The sequence below is a fragment of the Tyto alba genome, unplaced genomic scaffold (genome assembly GCF_018691265.1).
Source record: "Tyto alba isolate M040663 unplaced genomic scaffold, T.alba_DEE_v4.0 Super-Scaffold_6, whole genome shotgun sequence".
In the NCBI taxonomy this organism is placed as follows: domain Eukaryota; kingdom Metazoa; phylum Chordata; class Aves; order Strigiformes; family Tytonidae; genus Tyto; species Tyto alba.
The window spans coordinates 20,507,488-20,525,394 of record NW_024881327.1 but is presented as its reverse complement, the minus strand read 5'-3'; the positions used below and the strand labels follow the sequence as shown (position 1 = coordinate 20,525,394).

Sequence of the window (17,907 nt, the reverse complement as noted above, 5' to 3'; positions counted from 1 at the left end):
CCGCATTGGTACGGCCCAGGATGGTGACGGCTTCACGGGCGGAGAGCTCCCGGCCGTCGCGCAGCTCCTACCAACCGCCCCTTAAAGGGGGGGGGGTGAGGAGGCAAAGTGCCTGCCCCCACCCTCCCTCTCCGGTCCGGGCGGCCCCGCCCGCTGGGCGGGAGCGCGCCTGCGCGGGGAGGATGCGGCCGGGTTCGGCCCCCGCTGCGGCGCTGACGGACGTGGTGAGTCCGCCCCTCCCCCGCGGCCCGCGCGTGGGGGCAGCGCGGGGGAGGGGGTCCGCCCTCAGCGGGGAGGGGAGGAGGAGGAGGAGGGAGGAGAGGGCAAGGCAAGGCAGCTGCTCGGGCTAGGGGCTTGCCTCAGCAGACATTTCCCCCCCACACACACCCAAAAGGGCGGCGGGGGTCTGGTGCGGCGCTCGGGCCTCCGGCCCCCGGGGGCACCTGGGGCGGAGGTGCAGAGCCCCCCCCCCCCCCCCCCCCCCGGGCTGCTCAGGGTACGAGGCCCTTTCTGCAGGGCCCGGAACTCCCGCGCCCCCACCCCCACGTTCGGCCCCCCCGGGCACTTCGGGCGTCTCGGCCTGCGTGGCTTTTGGCAGCGGTTTGTCGGAAAACCTCGGCATCCGCGATGAGCCGCTATCGAAAGGCCAAATCCTTTCTCACTCCTGCAGAGCTCTGCTCTTCGTTCGTGAAAGTTGTTGCTACGTTGTCAAAAAATAAAACATCTTTCCCGTCAGCAGATGTTTTTTCTGTCAAATGTGGAACTCAGCCTGGGTTCTATAGGTTCTGTGTCTCCCTACCTTTTTTTGTTTTTCCTTTTCCTGAGTATAGAATTAAGAATTTCTTGTTTAAATAGGAAATGTGTTTTAAGGACAGTGTTACAGCACGACGTGTGTAATTGAGGTACTGGCTCTGGCAACTATGTGCTGCTGTGCCACTCGCTTCCCTGTTTATTCACTGACCTTTTGTACCCTGAGCAGCTGCAGTAATTACCGGTGCACTTGCACACTGTGCTATAAAAACAGTCAATTGTAACTTGAGAGAAAGCATGTTGAAATAGCTCTTCATTTTCATTGCTTCTTTTTTTTTTTTTCTTAGGTAATTCTAGAAGCTATGGACATACTCTTTAGAATAAGAGGAGGATTGGATCTTGCATTTCAGCTAGCAACTACTGATGGTGTGTCTATAAGACTATAACAGATTTCCTAACACTTGTATAAATAACCTTTTATTAATTAACTAGTTATGATGTTTATTTTCTTGGCATTTTACCAGATGTTAAATGCTTCTTCCCATACTTGTAAAGGCTAAGTACAGAAGGTGTTACTCTTCATTGACATTAATTTTCTGACGGTTTTTCCACTGTATGTGTTTTATTTTATTTTGAACTAAAGTTTAAATTGTGATTTTTAGTTAATTTTATTTACATATCTTTTCTACATAAGGATATGGTATTGGGATCACTTTTTACTTTGAATTCAAAGTTGGCACTGAAATTCTAAGCAAACAGAGAACAACTTAAAGACAATGAGTTTGGTTTCAGTGGGATTATATTAACAATACAGTTTTGAGATTGTGGTCCAGTCTTTCTAGAGAAATAGAGATGAACAAGCTAACTAGTTACTCTACTGAATTTAGGTGGGATTGGCTACTGCAGTTCCATGTGACAACAAGGGACCAGACCATATGGCGTTAAGAGGCTTCTGTAGTCCCACATTTTTACAGTAACATGACACTTCAGAAAGTCTGCTCAAGGTGATCAGTGGCCACTGAGCTATCATAGGGTGAAGTGTGGAAGGAGGGTGTCTTTAGCTCAACTGTAGCTAATTCTGCATTTTAAAAGGGCATGTCTTTACTACAAACTCTGAATTCAGTACTAGTGAACCTTGAAAAGGAACTTGGGCTCATTTCAGTTCATGATGTCGAATAGAAGTCTTGAGTAGGTTGGCCTAATGCATAGCAACTTTTTGTGAATTGCATCCTCAGAGAAAGGCTATTTGTTTGACTTTGTTTACAGTGTAGTGATTTTTAACCACAGTGAAGCAGAACAATATTCAGATTGCCCAAGTGCATGGTGTTCACACCTGTTGGTGTGTAAATATGGCAGGCCACTCCTGAAGGCAGTGAGATTTTCTTTTTGGAGGAGTTTTGTTTCATTTTTCTAATACTGTAGTTTTTATGGACTTCTAGTGCAAAAGTCAACTCATAGTAGCCAAATCTAAGTTAATGCATTAAAGAAATACAACTCAGCATAGTCTTTGATGGATTGTTAGGCTTTGTGTAACTTGTTGCATTCTAAGTACTGGTTTTTAATCTCCTCAATGAGGAAAACAATTCTGGTAACGTGCAAACGTTGCTCTGTCATATCCAGTATTGATTCAGGTTGTAAGGAGTGCGTGAAACTTGAAAAGCCAAGTCAAGCTGTGAAAAATGACCATCTATACTGTTAATAAAGATTCGGGCTGACCAGGGTGTGTCTTACAGTTATACGTTTATGTTGGCCAAAATTTGGTCTGCAGCTGGAGTGTAGGCCCTGCTTTTCCAAAAATGTGTTATGTTTTTGGTTTGTATTTCTGAATAATGATATGAAGTTGGGAACATGTGACTCGGATTGAACCTTTCCAGGATTTATTCAAAAGATTAAATAAAACCATATGTAGAAGTTTGTACATAGAAGTTCATTTGCAACTGTAGGCTCGGTTAAGAGTTATTGATGTGAGAATCGACTGCAGTGTAGGTTATTCTTCTCTAATTCATTCAGCTCTTCATATTTGACAGCATCTGAGAGAAGCAGTACACTTTTGTTCAGGCAGGCACGAGTGTGAATGTTTGAGACAGACTTGCTAAGGGAAATCTTATCTCAGGTTTTGTTTACACAGCCATTTTTCTGATCATAACAGCACTTATGTTTTTATTCCAAGTCAAAACATAACAATTTTTTTAAAATATATGCCCAGCAGCTTTATTAAAAGTGAAGGAACTTTCTAGGCTAATTGTATCCTTATTGTGTTTCAGAGGCATCAACAAGAAAGGCATTAGGATATGTTTTCAGTGATCTTGCAAACAAACTGTCTTCAGATGTTCTCGTATTAAGAATTTGCCAGAGTTCAGTCTATGTGTGGCCTAACAATGGTATGAGCACTGTTCCAGAGCTGACTGATGATTCTGCTTGTAAGGAGATAAGACGATTTATACAGTGAGTATATTTAATTTTTTTTTTAATAGATTAATTTCATATTATTGAAATTTGTCTTTCTGTTGATACTTCAGATTTGATCAAGATGATGAGACCAAACGAAAGCTTGGCAAAAAAAAAGATAAAAAGTTACAAGATACGGTATGTGTCTCACCACTCTAATAAATTATATCAGACAATCTATCACTTAAACATTTTTAGATCTGCCCTTCCTAGGCTTTTCTGTACACAAATAGACATTGACATGACTTAAAAGAATCTTTTTAAAGTAATTGAGACTCAGTGTGAATACAGAGATCCATCTACAGTAGATCAGCATGTAGAAGTTTGTCTTTAACATTACTAGTTTGTTGGGATTTTTTAACCCAAGTATTTAACTGTTGGGTTTGATACCAAATATCTACAATCTTACTTTTACCTTCATGGTGCATGTGTTGTCAGAGATGTATTATTGGTGTCTTTATTCTCTGCAGCAGCAGATAGTCAATATAGACCTCATGCTGGAAATGACATCTTCATTAGCTGCTTTGGCTCCAGTCATTGAAAGGGAAAATAAGGAACATCACTACATAAATATGACATTACCAGTTGATGTTGTTGTATCTGTTTCTCCAGAAGAAGCATGGGGAAAGTAAGTGTTTTCCTGAATTTGTAGTTTGTCAGCTTCATTTATGCTTTTTCTTGAAATAATGAAGTAAAGCTCTATCATTAATCAGTTTAATGAAGTAGCTTATAGTACTTTTGTATTGAAATTTAACTGTGTAAATAATAAAAGCTCCTGTAGACAGCTGTTAGCTTTAATAATCTTGAGACACAATCCTTTTGCTATCAACATAAAATTCAGTTTATCAATGTCTGATAGATTTGATGACTCATAGCCATTGCTTACCAAGGAACTGAGAAAGTCAGGAAAATGTTCTACAAATTCTTGTAGGTATGTGAGTGTATATAAAAGAGAGAATTGGAGTGTATTTGATGAGTCTATAATCCCAGTACTACCTTAGGAGCTGCAGCTGTGTAGGTGGAAAACATTACAGTCTTCCTCTGTTTTTCCATAGGATTTGACTCTAAAGGATGCTAACTAGGGTGGATAAAATGCAAAAAACCCCCCACAGATAGTCATATATGTAACTTTCATTCCAGCAAATGCTCATAATGGTCGTGTTTCTGATATAAGACCAAGGTACCTGAACTTTGGAGGGTTGAATCACCAGCAAGTAGTTTTTGTGTGTAGATATGCTTTCAGTAAAGCACGGTGAAGTTCTTTGTGGGAGTGGATGCATCAGACCAGGTGCAAATATGCATATAAGTATTGTGTAACTATCAGAGCTATGAGAGAAAATGATCCACCATCACTGTTCTACTTTTTAAATATTCTTCCCTGTACTTTGCAGGGTACAAAATCTCCTGGTGAAAGCAATTCACAGGCAATTAACTGACATGGAAAGATGTATCATGAAATATATGAAGGGAACATCAATTGTGGTACCAGAACAATTTCATTTCATGTTACCAGGAAAAAATCACCTTGTAACAATCTCGTATCCTACAGGTATTTCAGATGATCAGCTGGAAAGTTACAGAAAGGTAAAGCTAACAAATACTAACAGAATCTGATTTTTTTTTTAATTATTATCATTATTGTAACTGAAGCAGTGGTAAAACTTTTCCTTTAGCCAACGTACAATAAATACTAACATTCTGCTATTTTTAAAATTTATTTTTATTATAACTGAAGCAGTATACTGAGTGTGAAAGCTTGATTTATTAGAAGTTATTTTATAAAATGTGCCAGATCTCATTTTTGTAAGGGGACAATAGAAACTTTAAAACTACATATCATTTGTTTTAGGCAAAACCTATCTAAATTATACTTCTGTTACTGTATTCTTTGAATTTCTCCACTTCTGTGGTAGAATATCACATTACCTGTAGCATGTTATTATTTTTAGGTTTTAACACGTGTCCTGAAAGGGTTAGGGGTTTTTTTGTTTGTTTGTTTTGGTTTCTTTGTTGAGGTTGTGTGGTGTTGGGTTGGTTGGTTGGGGGGGGGCTGCTCTGGCCAGCCTTAGATAGCTTTTGGTTGGTTGGTTTTTGCCTTCTGGGTTGGCACATATAGAAAAAGGAATATGGATAAGGTGGAAAAATGTTCTGATGTGGTGGTTTTTTCAGATTGAGACGTGTACCTGGCAGATACCAGTTCAGGTCACACAGTTACACATGACTGAGAGTGGGGAAGGAATTTTCTGCTGCCTCAGAAGTGTCAAAGCCATGGGGATTTTTCTTTTTCTTCTTCCATGTGAAGCACTACTGAGTATATAAAACCTAATCCATCTCTTGCATTTGCAGAGGCCTCAGGCACTGGTGGCACATCAAATCTTTCCTACTTACCCTCTTTTGTTCACTCTTACCGGCTGATTGCTAAGTGTTACTGTAGCTAATGTACCTGGGTTCAGCGTTGGGTCATCTGTGTAAAATGTATTACCTGTGTTAACACACATTATCCTAGATGATCTCCTCATTCCTTTCACTTCTAAGCTCTGTGAAATAAGACAATATATCTCTTTAAATGTGGCTGCTGTGTTGTAAACAGTGCTTAATAGATCTAAAAATAGCCAGAATCTGCTTAACCCATAAACTCAGTACCTTTACTTTGTTTCAGTACATGGTATTTGTATGTCTTCAATATTAGTTAAGAAGTAATTCAAAGTGTGTGTATCTATATTACTACATAGATAAAGCTGTAATCCTTTTCTATTCTAGTAGTAAACATACATGCTGAATATTTAATTAAGCAGATTTTACTATATTAATTTGCTAAACTACGCTGTTAAAATTGTTTATGTCTCTATTGTTATTTACATTGTGATGCTTCTTTTAATCCAAAATTTGAATTGTGCTCTTTATTTTTATTTGAACTTGCATGTAGGAATTGCACGGGTTATTCGATCTGCCTTGTGACAGACCATATTTCAAGAGAGCAAATGCTTATCATTTTCCAGATGAACCATATAAAGATGGGTATCTCAGAAACCCACATTTACATCTTAATTCACCTGGTACAGAGTCCAGTACGGTAAGGTTAAATTGAAACATTTCTAAGAAAGTACTTTTTGTTTTACTTGAGATTTGCTATTAAAAGAAGTAATTTAGATAAATAGCCAATACTGTATAGATGAGAAAGTGGAGTAACTGATTTGTCCTTTTAAGCAAAAAGGCCTCTCACATAATGGCATTGCTTTAGCTGTATTTGTCCCAAAGAAATTGCATTTTCTTGGAAAAGGATGTACATGCTTTTGTACGTATTTTAAAAGTTTCTCAGAACCAGGACAAGAAACTAAAACTATAAATGAAGATATTTAGGAGACAAAAGCAGGAGGAGTAATCATGTGTGAATATCAACCCTTCAACTCTTCCAAAGATTTGCAGTCCCCAATTGAAAGCTTTTACAGTGCAAGTGACAAGTCATATGACTTTTCTGAAAACTGACGCAAGTGTGATCAGATTAATTTGCATTATGTCTTTCTGTGCAGGTTTATTTAGTACATGGTGTGTATAGTTATCACCACTATATGCAGGATCGGATTGATGACAGTGGTTGGGGCTGTGCTTATCGGTCTCTGCAGACAATCTGTTCTTGGTTCAAGCACCAAGGTTACATTGATACACTTATACCAACACACAAGGAGATTCAACAGGTACAGAACATTTAAGCAGATTAATTATTTTATGCATATTTGTCTAGAAGGGTTTGTATAGGTTATTTTTAAAATATCAAATTTAGATATTTTAGACTTCAGATTTGTGTGATGTTTTTGGTTTATCTCTTAAATTGAACTATCATAGTTCTAAATTACTATTTTTTAACAAGTTTTATTATAGGAGATCTGTCTCCAAATGTTTATCAGTGTTGGGTAACATTATCTGTTCATATAAGACTCATTAAAATAGTCTTCTAAATAATTACTTGGATTCATGTTCTATTAGAAGCTCAGATTATGACATTTCCACCATTTTTGCCAAATGAAAGAAAACAAAGAACCCAGTGTGCCATACTAAAATCAGTTTTAAAACTGGCTTTTGTAATTCGGTGACAGCTGGATTAGTCCCCAGATGCTATGCATTGATTTACTACTGCCCTTTGCAACTTTGCCTTTGAGAGTAGTGGGCTTTTCCTGCTTTTTGAACTCTCCTTCACTTCTTTTTCTATTGTGAATTTGAACGCATACCTGAATATGTTGGTTTCTGTTAACTGCACTGAAGAAAAACTGTAGGCTTGGGTAGCTAATATTGTACGCCTAGCAAAAAATACTGCACATTATCTTCAGTCTTCTAAAAGTAGTTCTTTGCATTATATTTATTTACTGAACATTTTTAGCAAAGTTTGATTCAGTCCATGAAACAGCTTTCATCATACCCAACAGGGATGTGAGCACTAAAGTTAAAACTGCATTTCCTGAACATTTCTCAGTCCACACCTAAAACCGGCTGAAGTCCATGTGGTCCTGTAGTACTTTTAGACAGCTGGAAGAGGGCAGTAGCCTGCAGAAGACTCTGTGGGCTTCCTATCCTGAGTGGAAAGGCCCCTTCAGTGCTGCATGTAACATACAAGCCTCAGAATGGAGAAGGGTTTAAAATAAACCACAGCCTTCCGTGCATTTCAGTGGCCTCTTCCTCAGAGCACTACCTGATGGATCCTTTTCTGAGATGCTTTGACTGGGACTCCAGGTGCTTCACTCTGTGAAGTGGCTTCTGCAGTACAAATGATGCACTCCGTTATCGGACACCACAGTGCTCACCATCCCAGCTTGAAGTCTGCCCATGGACCTGGGGTGTTATATTCTGTGCTAATAGGCACTGTTCTGTATTAGCATTCAAGTGACAATTCCAAAACAGAACTGCAATGAATGAATTCAACATCCATTTGTCTGCTTTTGACAAGCTAGGTTTAAAACGCATTCCCATATGTGTAAACCAGCTTTGTTCACAGAAAGTGGTGGAATTGCCTACTAAATGTTGTTGACACTGGTTTTTCTTCTTCATTCTGATGTTGCAAAGGCACTGGTTGATGCTGGCGACAAGCCTGCAGCATTTGTTGGGTCACGGCAATGGATTGGTTCAATTGAGGTACAGCTTGTTTTGAATCAGCTTTTTGGAATAACATCAAAAATATTGTTTGTCAGGTAAGAATCAATATCTGTTTAATAGCTCAGTAATCAATAAAAAGACTGAATGCCTTAAAATGCAAATTACCATTACAATACATGGGAGAATACAGATAATAAAAGAGAGAAATCGTTTAAGGGTTCCTTGTTCATAAACCCTGTTTTCCTGCCTTTGATTGTGCTAAGTGCTTACAGATGAAGGTGTTGCTAAATTTCCTGGGGGCTTGGCATTCCAGTTTGCAGTTGCTCTAAATTGATTAATGGTATGCAAACTGATGTGGAATTCAGTCTATTCCTTTGCACCACAAACATAATTTTTGAAACGGACACACAGCCTGGCGGTCATAATGAACTGAATGCACACTGACAGTAAATTATTACTTCGTACACAGAACTAAGCCATCAGTTCAGGACTGAGACAAATTGCTGAGCAGCCTGGAAAGAGTGTTCCCTTTTCTGAGTCTGTGCAACAGATAGAACAAGGGATTTGTTTCCATTCTGACAACCTGAGGCTCTCATATGCGGAAAAGAACCCTACAAATACTTATGGGAGAAAAAGAGTAACGTTCAACATTTATCAGAATTACTGGATTTTTATCATTTAGGCAGCATGAAGCAGATTAACAAATCCCTGACCGTTTTGAGATAAATACAACAATGAAATAAAGAATATATACTAACAGCATTTATGAAAATTCTAGTCAAACAAAATACTACTCATGAGTTACGTTTGTTTAGAGTAAATTCTACTGGAGATACTCTAAAAGAGCATGTGACCATAGTGATTCTTAACAGTAGGAAAATAGTTCAGTTCTTCGATATTTTGTAAAGCTTTATACAGCCAATTTTAATATTTTTTGTTCCAGAGCTTATATTTGCAGATGATCCACCTATTATTTATAGCAGCTATGACAGGCCCTGCCAGTATGAAGGCTTTCAGTCCTGCACATAAGAACACAGAATAGATTCCTTTGTGAACTGGGTAGAATTGCTTATAGTACTGCTACAAGGGAGCACCAATGTTTTTCAGGATTATGAAAAGCCAACATCACTACCATGCTGAGAAGAAGAAATGTTGTGCACCTTTTTCAGCTGGTCACTGGGAGTGGGTAGCATTTTTGTCTTGGGCTGATTTTCAGCAAGCACCTCTAACTCTTTATGGAAATAAGACTTTACAGCTGCGCCAGCAACACTAGCACCGAGTCCATTATTGTAAATGCACCATGCCCCAGAGTTCAGGTTTTATACTCTGTCTACATTCAATCCATCTCTCCAGGAACTTGAGAAGCAGGCACACAGGCTTTCGTTGGGTTTTCAAGAGGTTAATCACTATATGAAGAAATATAGACGAGATATTAAAAATACCTGTATTAATTTCCTTGTCTAACTTCTGTCACCACTCTTGGAAGTACTGTCAGTCTTCTAAGGAGAATATGAGTCTCTGACAGACATACGTCTTCAGCTTCAAATCCTGGAGTATGTGCCTGTATTCTGTGTGCACCTTTCTCTTCCATGTAGACTTCTTTTGTCTGTGGCTGGTCCCCATAGTTGAAAAAGGAAGCAGGGAGATTATAACAAAGCTAAATTCAGTGTTGCTTTGAACAGATTACTAATGGTATTTGAGATTTGATTTTTAAAGCCAACTTGGGTGTAAGTACTGCAGTTGCTTGTGCAATTACAGTGGAAACCTGTCATAAGAAACATCATTATAAACACCTTTATCAACATTTTATTTGTGGTGTTTCTGATGAAGTTCTGCTACTTCAGATTTCCCCTCGTTGGCAGATGTAGCTGATCTGTTTTTCAGCCACTTGGAGGGACCCATTGGGGTTTAGCAGCTGTCCCCACCATGGGTGACAAGCAGCAGACACTTATAGAAGCTGGGTGACTCCAGGTGCTCCAGTGGCATCTGGGCTTACAGCAGATTCATTGATCCAATCAGAATCTGTAAGTTACCTTAAAAAACTTCTTTTCAGATTGTTCCAGGATGTTTGCACGGGAAAACTCTAAGTCCCTTTCTAATCAGTTACCTATGCAGTTAAGGAATATAATGGATAATTAGAGAATTAAGTCTAATGAGGATGACAGATCTTTTGTTTTTCTTACCTAGCCAGGGTTCTGAACTAGCGTTGCAGGGAAGAGAGCTTGCTAATCATTTCAAGACTGAAGGAACTCCAGTTATGATTGGTAAGTGCTTGAGTATTGAAGAAAGCCAATTAAAGCACATGGCCTCCCTATGCTGAACTTCATTTCAGTTAGAACTCATTCAGTTTACTGTACAAGAGTTAAACAAAACTCTAGATGAATTAAAAACTACGCTTTTCTTAAGGGAGCCTGGAAAATGATACAATTTAGTCTGGCTGGTATCTTTTCACTCAGTATTTCTCCCAAATTCAGTATTAAACCTGGTAACAGAAGTCTATCTAAATGGTGTTCTTAAAAACTGCTGTGAAAGTCAGAACTTGAGGCTGACTTCTGATTTCTGGAGAAGAAGTTCCCCTAAACCTCCAATCACAGAAGAGCAGTGTTTGGCCTTGGTATTATCCAAATTCTTTTTAAGCCAGATTTTAATAGTCTGAAATGTTGGTAACATAAGAAATGCTATTCATAAGAACACCATAACTTTAATCAAACTATTTCCAAGACAGCTTTAGAAAGTGATGAATATTGAAAATGTAATTCCCAGCTTTAATAAAATGTTACTTTTAGCAATTTTTGCAATCTGTATTTGTTGCTCCATAAAGACAGTGTTAGTCTCTCAAATTAGAGGTGCCAGAAATCCAGATTTTGGTATCTTGGCCTTTCAGCAGCCTTTTTGTCTGAATTTCAAGAATTTAGAACCCTATATTGAAAAATCTTTTAGTCTGTAACTCATCCTTTCCTGTAATGCTCTCTTGTAGATTGGTTTAGCTTTTGAATTTTTCCAGATTCCTTTTCTACAGTTAAGTTTCTTTAAAGAAAAAGTAAGCAAAACAGATGTGTGAAGTATTCTTGACTTCATCTGGTGGAAGTATTGAGGATATAACCCGCCTTGCTGACATGGAAGAAATTTGGAAAGTAAATTCTTTAGTTGTAGTAAGTAAAGTATAATAAGTAATCTTCCCTAGCTGTAGTAGAGGTATGTTGTTTAATAATGTGAAGATTCTTACAGGACAGCTTCAGAATGATTTTGATAACCAAGTTGATCTGTTAATAGAAAGTGTTGATGTACTTTTACTTTAGGCTTGCACATTTAGCCAATGTCAGTGAAAAATTTTTAGCAATTTTTGTTCCTCCTGTTTTAGGTGGAGGTGTTTTGGCTCACACAATATTAGGAGTGGCTTGGAATGAGATTACAGGGCACATAAAATATTTGATTCTTGACCCACATTACACTGGAGGAGAAGATCTGCATGTTATTTTGGAAAAGGTGAGGTTTGATGCATGTACATAGATATATATATGCACACACAGAGGTATGTATATACCCACATTTCGGCATTAAGCAGCTTATGTACAGCCACATACAAATTAGTTGTTCCATGGCTTCTCCATTCTTTATGAAGTGCTGATCCCAGTTAACCTGTGTATATGCTACCTATTTTTAGTTTCTGAATCTTAGTGTCTTTGGAGAAGATATATCGGGTCAGCAACTACATAAAGTTATTATAGTACAAAGAAATGTTCTTTACTTCCTCTGGATTAAACCATCTCCCCTTTTACCCAGTAGTATATAAATATGTGTGTTTGTTATTTTGACTGGAACATAAACATCCGTTCAGCCTGCAAAATGCTGTTAGTGAAGCGAAGATAACCATTTTTAAAAAACTTCTAAAAATGTTTAAAAAAATCCAGCATGAGGCATTCTCGGATCAGGCCTTGAACTAAGTTTAAAGGGCAGGTACTCAGCTGTTTTGAAAATCTGGGAAGAGTCTAAAGAACTAAAGGGTATGTAATGTTATTTCCATATTTAAAGCTACTAAGAGGGATTACACGAACATTACGAAAAAGAAAAGTTAGTGTCAGAAACATGAACTGTGAAATGGCCAAACCATCCTATAGATGCTAAGTAATCAGTTTCTTTTCTGTTCTTAAGGTTGGGTTGCAAACAGCAACTTCTATTTTGTATCTTCATTAGATACCCTTGGGTTGGGCCCAACTAGAAAAGTTGTTGAAGAAACATTTTGCTAGACCTAGAAGGATCAAAGCTTGAAATGAATACAGAGAAACAATTTCCCAAGAACCCTTAGAACCAGAGGCTGTTGCAGCAATAAGGTGTTCAGGAACTGTCCAGGAGGATAAAATACATGCAGAACCCCCTTTCCTCATCAACAGTGGCTGGGGAGAGAAGGAACTAAGGTGGACTCTTAAGTGTGTTGCCCTTTTCGTCAAAAAAATATGATTATGTGGTACTCTGCAAACTTAAGAGCTTTGTTAGACTGTTTTTCTGCTAAATTGTTATCAACAGCACACCTTCTGATATTAAGAGTTCTGTTTGTCTCTGAAGTATCTATTACCAAAGAAGGCAGGGATTCAAGATAGGAGAAATGGAAACTGTAAAAATGACAGCATTTCAGAATAAAACTATTCTCTCTGTAGCAGCAGAAGGTAGCGGGGGGAAAAGAGATGCTACTTTTTAGGAAGCGAGATGGGGTGAGGAGTGAGGAAGGGGGAGAGAGACACTCTGTAAAGTGTTTTCCATTAATGTGTTCCCAGGGATATTGAGAACTTTCTGAAGATTGTGTGTCATTGCGTTGTGTAGATATTTGAAAATAGTTCATACACCTTAGATTAAAATTAGTAAAACAAAATAGATCCAGGAGTAGTAGATAGGAAAACCAGAACTGGTAGTAGATTTAAATGCCATCTTGCTTTTTCTTGGACAGGGCTGGTGTGGATGGAAGGGCCCCGAGTTTTGGAACAAGGATGCCTATTACAATCTGTGCCTACCTCAACGACCAAAAGCTATATAAATTCCACTCTTATGCTGGAACATGCTAAGCCAGAATACTGGCTGATCTAGATATAACCGTCTTGTTATTTATCAAAATAATGCTTTAAGTCAATCAAAACCCAGTTGGAATAGAAATGTTGCTTGAGTAATTTAAGATTATTTTTTTTTAATGAAACCTCTAAAAATGAGAGTTGTCTGCTGTGAACTGTATTTCTTACAAATGCATTTATTGGGTAACTAATACTGTCTTCTTTTGGCTAGGACAACTTTGTTTATATAGCATTTTTGTTATGCCAAAATCTTTACAGATTAAATGCCCAATCCTTTCATTTTATGAACTTCTTTCTTGCCAAAAAGACCCTTTCAGGTTCTCTATAGCCAGCTGTCCTGTGCACTGTGAATCTGTTCAAAGCCATCATTTGCTTCTGATACTGTTGATAACAGCATTTTAGAAGACTGGGAGAAAAATGGCCGTATGTAGTGAATTTTATGAACTTTGTACTCATATTTACACAGGAAAAAAAAGGTGAGAGAATGAACCGGTATATGCTTATTTATTTATAGCTGTATGAATACAACTATTCTAGAAAAAGAAAAAAAAAAACCCACAACAGTCTTCTGTAAGAAGTAAAAATCAAGACGCTTTACTCCTTCTCAGAAGGAGACAACGTACCAGTGTACACATCAGGCTGCTCAATGCATAGTCCAGTCCCGTTTCTTCAGACTTCCCTTGATTTCATTTTAGGATTACAAGCTGTTTCTTTTGTCAGCTAGGAGACAAGATCTGTCATATGAACAAACAAGAGTAAGTCTGTAGCTACTCTGTCAGTACTTCAGTAAAACTACCTATGACTTCCCCACCCCCCCCATGTTAAAGTAGCCTTTTCAGTGACATTCCCCATGCATGATCCATTTTCAGTAAGACAATAACCTTAAATACCTATGCAAGTTGATCCTTACTAGCAGGCTTCTACATCCAACTGCTATGTATCTAACACCAAATGTATTTACTCATGTGTTAAAACCATTAAAAAAGGTAATTCTGAATTATAGTAAACCAACAGTATTACACACCATCTGATCGTCTCCTCTTCCTGCTTATGGATCTGCTGGTTTCACTGTCTTGGTTCCGTGCTGCTGGATCCCCTCTCAGCGAGCCACGTTTGTCGCTTAGCGAGTAGCCAGACTGTCCTCTCGGTTTCATTGTCTGAGTGTGATGAATTGTTGTGAGGAACTTGGCACATTCCAGAAAGCCGTAAGCCAGTGCAAGATCTGCTGCTGTTTGTCCACTGTTGTTGCACAAGCTGAAACACAGAATTAACAGTAAACATTCAATTAAATTGAAATATATATTACAAGCAAGCATGACGAAGATCAATGAAGTGGTAACTTCAGACAGAGGTATAAAATAAGTACAGAGAATCAACACCAAGAAGGCTTGTCAAGGATAGCGTGGGGCTCTGCTCACACAGACAGCTAGTATTAAATGCAACAATAATGAATTTAAAATAAATTTGTCATCAGTCTATGACTGGCTTGGCTTAATGGAAAAGCAAGAGGAAGGCGAGCACAGCATTGGTCAGAATGGAAAACTAGCAAGGAGAATTTATGATCAGGAATATTCTGCAAGTTACTGTAGAAGTCTGTAACGTGGAACTAAACAACAGCGTATGGTCTGTGCTACTTTGGTGTTCATGTCTAGGGCAGTTTTTAATACTGCTCTTAAGACCACTGTCATGCTGTATTTACTGTCTGAGCATGCACACTCTGAACAAGAAAAAATACTGTGTACAACACCTGTATCCTTTCACACTTACTGAAATGACTAAATGTAGTTCAACTTACTCAATTTTGGCGTCGCCAGCAACAAGGAGAGCAAGACATTCCAAACTCCCAGCTTTTGCTGCCTTATGAATCGGGGCTTCTCCAAGGCAATCCTAAAAATGCAATTTATATATAGCGGTCATGCGAAGGAAGGGGAATAGGATGAAGCTATCTCGTTCTCCAGCATGACTGTTTATGGGGTGTTACTCTGTATACCAGTCTGCTGCAAGTTGTGAGAGATTAAAGGCATGTAGCTAGTAAAGTTCTCAGTAACTGCCATTAAATGTTAGCAGACTCACCACAGCAAAGCAGAAATACTGCCCCATGCAATATTCATTGTTTAACCTTTAACTTCTAAAAGATTATTTACCCAGAATACACTCTGTACACTGATTAACAGCATCTTTCAGCACCACTGAGCTGCTACCAGCTCAGAGGTGTAAGCAAATTAAACTTTGCAGGTAGAGGAAGAATCCTTATGTTTACTAGAAGTAGTAGCAAAACTTCAGAGGAAAAAGGAATACTCATTTGTGTCAAAGAATTAAGTCCTTCTGACATCTGCATGCAGCACTATAAGTGTGAAAATTGCCTTATACATAGCAAATGAAATTGCTAATCCAAAACAGAATCTGGTTCATGCTAGAATAAAGTTACTCCAAAATAAGCAAACCCTCATGCAATACAACTGTGTATACAAAACCCTTCCTAGATAAAAAACAGAACATAAATAATATAATTAGGATTTACTGACAAGCCAAATTAGAAGGAGAAACAAAACTTCTGTATTTTTACCTGCTGGTTCAAATTTGCTCCTGTCTGCAGCTGCCAAAGTAAGAAAAAAGCTTCACCGCCACAAGCAGCCAAGTGGGCTGGAGACTGACCAAAGGCATCCGCAGGTGCGTTCACACCGGTTCCTGCCTCAAACAGATTGCTGAAACTGCCGGCCTAAAATAAAGAAGATATCGGAAACAAAACAAAACAAAAACCTCAACAATGTTATTGCGAGCCAAAGCCGCGGCAAGCCTAAGAACACTGCAGCGTAGCAGGAAACATCCCCCTCGCAAATAATCGGACCTTGATGTTCCTTGAGACTGTCTTTAAAAAAAAAAAAAAAAAAAAAAAAGCAATCCAAGCATGACTTTTTTGGCTTTTAATCTCTTAACCAGAAACGCTGATGGACATCGGCAGTGCCCCAACATATCCAGCAGCCGCTCCAAGCAAACCACACTTGCCACCGTCCCGTAGCTGGCCTCCCGGCACGGCACAACCAGCAAACCGACCTTGCCCCCCCTGCCCCAACGCCTCACCTCTGGGCTGCAACCCAGCACCAGCATTGCCTCCCTGGTGCTGCGCTCGCCAAGCTCCGGGGCGCCCGGGCAAGCGGCCCCGGCCCCGGCCCCGGCCCCGTCCCCGCCCGCCGCGCCTCACAAGCTGCCGCCGCCGGCCCGCGGCACGTACGCAAACAGGCCCCCATGGGCGGGAATCCGCCCGGCGCGCCCTGATTGGTCTCCCCGGGGGCTCCGCGGGGCCCTCGCCCCGCCCCGCCCCGCCCGCGCCCGGCGGCGCCCTGAGGGGGAAGTAGGAGGGGCGGCCATGGCGCGCGGGGCGGCCCGGCACGTCCGTCACAGCGCGGCCGCAGAGAGGGGCACGGCGGGAGCGGCGGCGGGGCCCCGCCCCGGGGAGCGCAACCGCCGTGCCCTGGGATGGCGCCGCTTGAGACTCGTCCCGTCGCCGTCACCACGGGGCGCCGGGGCTCGGGACTTCCCCAGCGGTGCCGCCAGCGTGCCTTAGCGCTGCCGCATCGAGGCAGGCTTGGATCTGGCCAGGAAGGAAACAGAGGATTAACTTGGATTTTTTTTCCCCTCAAAAAGTTCAGGCCGACATGAATAAATAAATCCCTGCGCTGCCCTGGGGGCTCTGCCGCCGGGCGAAGGAGGCTGCCCCGGCACGACGGCCGCGGCTGCGGGTGGAACCTGGGGCTCCCGCTTAGCGTGCAGCTTGCAGCAAGTCCACCAACAGTCTGAGGGAATTAGTGAGTGTGGAGGTCGGGACAGCCACCTATTACATCTCCGTTCAAAAAAAAAAAAAAAACACAACCCAAAACAAAACAAAACAAAAATGTGCAGAAACTGAATTTTCATTTTCACTTCCTTGAGCACTTGATATCCCAGAGAGGGTCATGCCAAGATCACAAACAAAACTTCCACCTGTAGACCTGTCTGCTGGAAACTAGAACCAGCCACACTCAAAGGCAGTTGCCATCAGAATGAATTGTTTGAAATCTATTTTGAAGATGGGGACAGCGACGTTTCATGCTGACACCAGCTTTCCTGCCACGGAGCTTTTGTGCCCAGCGCCCATGCCTGCTGGGGAGGGCAGGGGTGGAAGAGCCAAATGGCCAAATGCCCACACACAGAGAAACCACCATCCCCATCACTGACTGCTTGTGCTTGCAGTTTTCAAAAACAACTGCATAACTTTGTTTTGCATGGACACAGTCTTTACTCAGATTATGTTTCAAAACAACTGCCTGTCATTTCCATGCTATAAGATCCAATTTGACAGAGTGTTCAATCACCACTAATTATGCTTCACAATTGAAAGCCTGAAGAGAATTGAAGAGCATCTTACCCCAGTGTTCAAAGTATACAATTCTGTTTCATTAGCACTATAGTATTTCCTTCTGTGTCAAGTGCCTACATGTTTGTTATGGAAGTTACTCATAATCGGTTCTGTCATTTAAAAAAAAAAAAAAAAAGGAGAAATCAATCAGAGGTCATGTGTTTAAAA

General features: G+C 40.3%; 2 protein-coding genes across 6 annotated transcripts; one reads left to right on the top strand and one right to left on the bottom strand.

Annotated features, from left to right (window-relative positions):
* The first annotated feature begins 94 nt into the window (after nucleotides 1-94).
* UFSP2 (UFM1 specific peptidase 2) lies at nucleotides 95-14,369 on the top strand. 4 transcript variants are annotated; one of them, XR_004408020.2, is made up of 12 exons: nucleotides 95-224; nucleotides 1,098-1,176; nucleotides 3,015-3,195; nucleotides 3,270-3,336; nucleotides 3,669-3,826; nucleotides 4,590-4,782; nucleotides 6,125-6,271; nucleotides 6,729-6,893; nucleotides 8,254-8,378; nucleotides 10,471-10,547; nucleotides 11,261-11,435; nucleotides 11,645-11,743. XR_004408020.2 is itself a non-coding variant. In XM_032999158.2 (12 exons), the coding sequence occupies exons 1-12, from the start codon at nucleotides 183-185 to the stop codon at nucleotides 13,310-13,312; spliced, it is 1,443 nt and encodes a 480-aa protein (XP_032855049.2). In that variant the 5' UTR covers nucleotides 95-182; the 3' UTR covers nucleotides 13,313-14,369. The 4 variants fall into 4 exon arrangements, 3 of the variants coding, with proteins under 3 accessions (XP_032855049.2, XP_032855048.2, XP_042663511.1); XM_032999158.2 differs by lacking the exon at nucleotides 11,261-11,435 and adding an exon at nucleotides 13,226-14,369 and having other exon boundaries at nucleotides 3,672-3,826; nucleotides 11,645-11,769; XM_032999157.2 differs by lacking the exon at nucleotides 11,261-11,435 and adding an exon at nucleotides 13,226-14,369 and having other exon boundaries at nucleotides 11,645-11,769.
* Nucleotides 13,962-16,621, bottom strand: ANKRD37 (ankyrin repeat domain 37). Of its 2 annotated transcripts, none has more exons than XM_032999165.2 (5): nucleotides 16,425-16,606; nucleotides 15,910-16,062; nucleotides 15,139-15,230; nucleotides 14,368-14,597; nucleotides 13,962-14,077 (listed from the first exon to the last, which is right to left on the bottom strand). In XM_032999165.2, the coding sequence occupies exons 1-5, from the start codon at nucleotides 16,449-16,451 to the stop codon at nucleotides 14,064-14,066; spliced, it is 516 nt and encodes a 171-aa protein (XP_032855056.2). In that variant the 5' UTR covers nucleotides 16,452-16,606; the 3' UTR covers nucleotides 13,962-14,063. The 2 variants fall into 2 exon arrangements, with proteins under 2 accessions (XP_032855056.2, XP_032855055.2); XM_032999164.2 differs by having other exon boundaries at nucleotides 13,963-14,077; nucleotides 14,364-14,597; nucleotides 16,425-16,621.
* Between the last annotated feature and the right edge of the window lie 1,286 nt (nucleotides 16,622-17,907).

What these genes read in the sequence shown, in the direction of transcription:
- UFSP2 (XM_032999157.2), top strand. Translation starts at nt 183, where the DNA reads ATGCGGCCGGGTTCGGCCCCCGCTGCGGCGCTGACGGACGTG. An exon ending in CTGCGGCGCTGACGGACGTG is followed by an intron (nt 225 to 1,097) that starts GTGAGTCCGCCC and finishes TTTTTTTCTTAG; the next exon opens with GTAATTCTAGAAGCTATGGA. An exon ending in AGGAACTCCAGTTATGATTG is followed by an intron (nt 10,548 to 11,644) that starts GTAAGTGCTTGA and finishes CTCCTGTTTTAG; the next exon opens with GTGGAGGTGTTTTGGCTCAC.
- ANKRD37 (XM_032999164.2), bottom strand. Translation starts at nt 16,451, where the DNA reads ATGCTGGTGCTGGGTTGCAGCCCAGAG. An exon ending in TGCTGGGTTGCAGCCCAGAG is followed by an intron (nt 16,063 to 16,424) that starts GTGAGGCGTTGG and finishes TCTTTATTTTAG; the next exon opens with GCCGGCAGTTTCAGCAATCT. An exon ending in GAGCAAATTTGAACCAGCAG is followed by an intron (nt 15,231 to 15,909) that starts GTAAAAATACAG and finishes TTGCATTTTTAG; the next exon opens with GATTGCCTTGGAGAAGCCCC.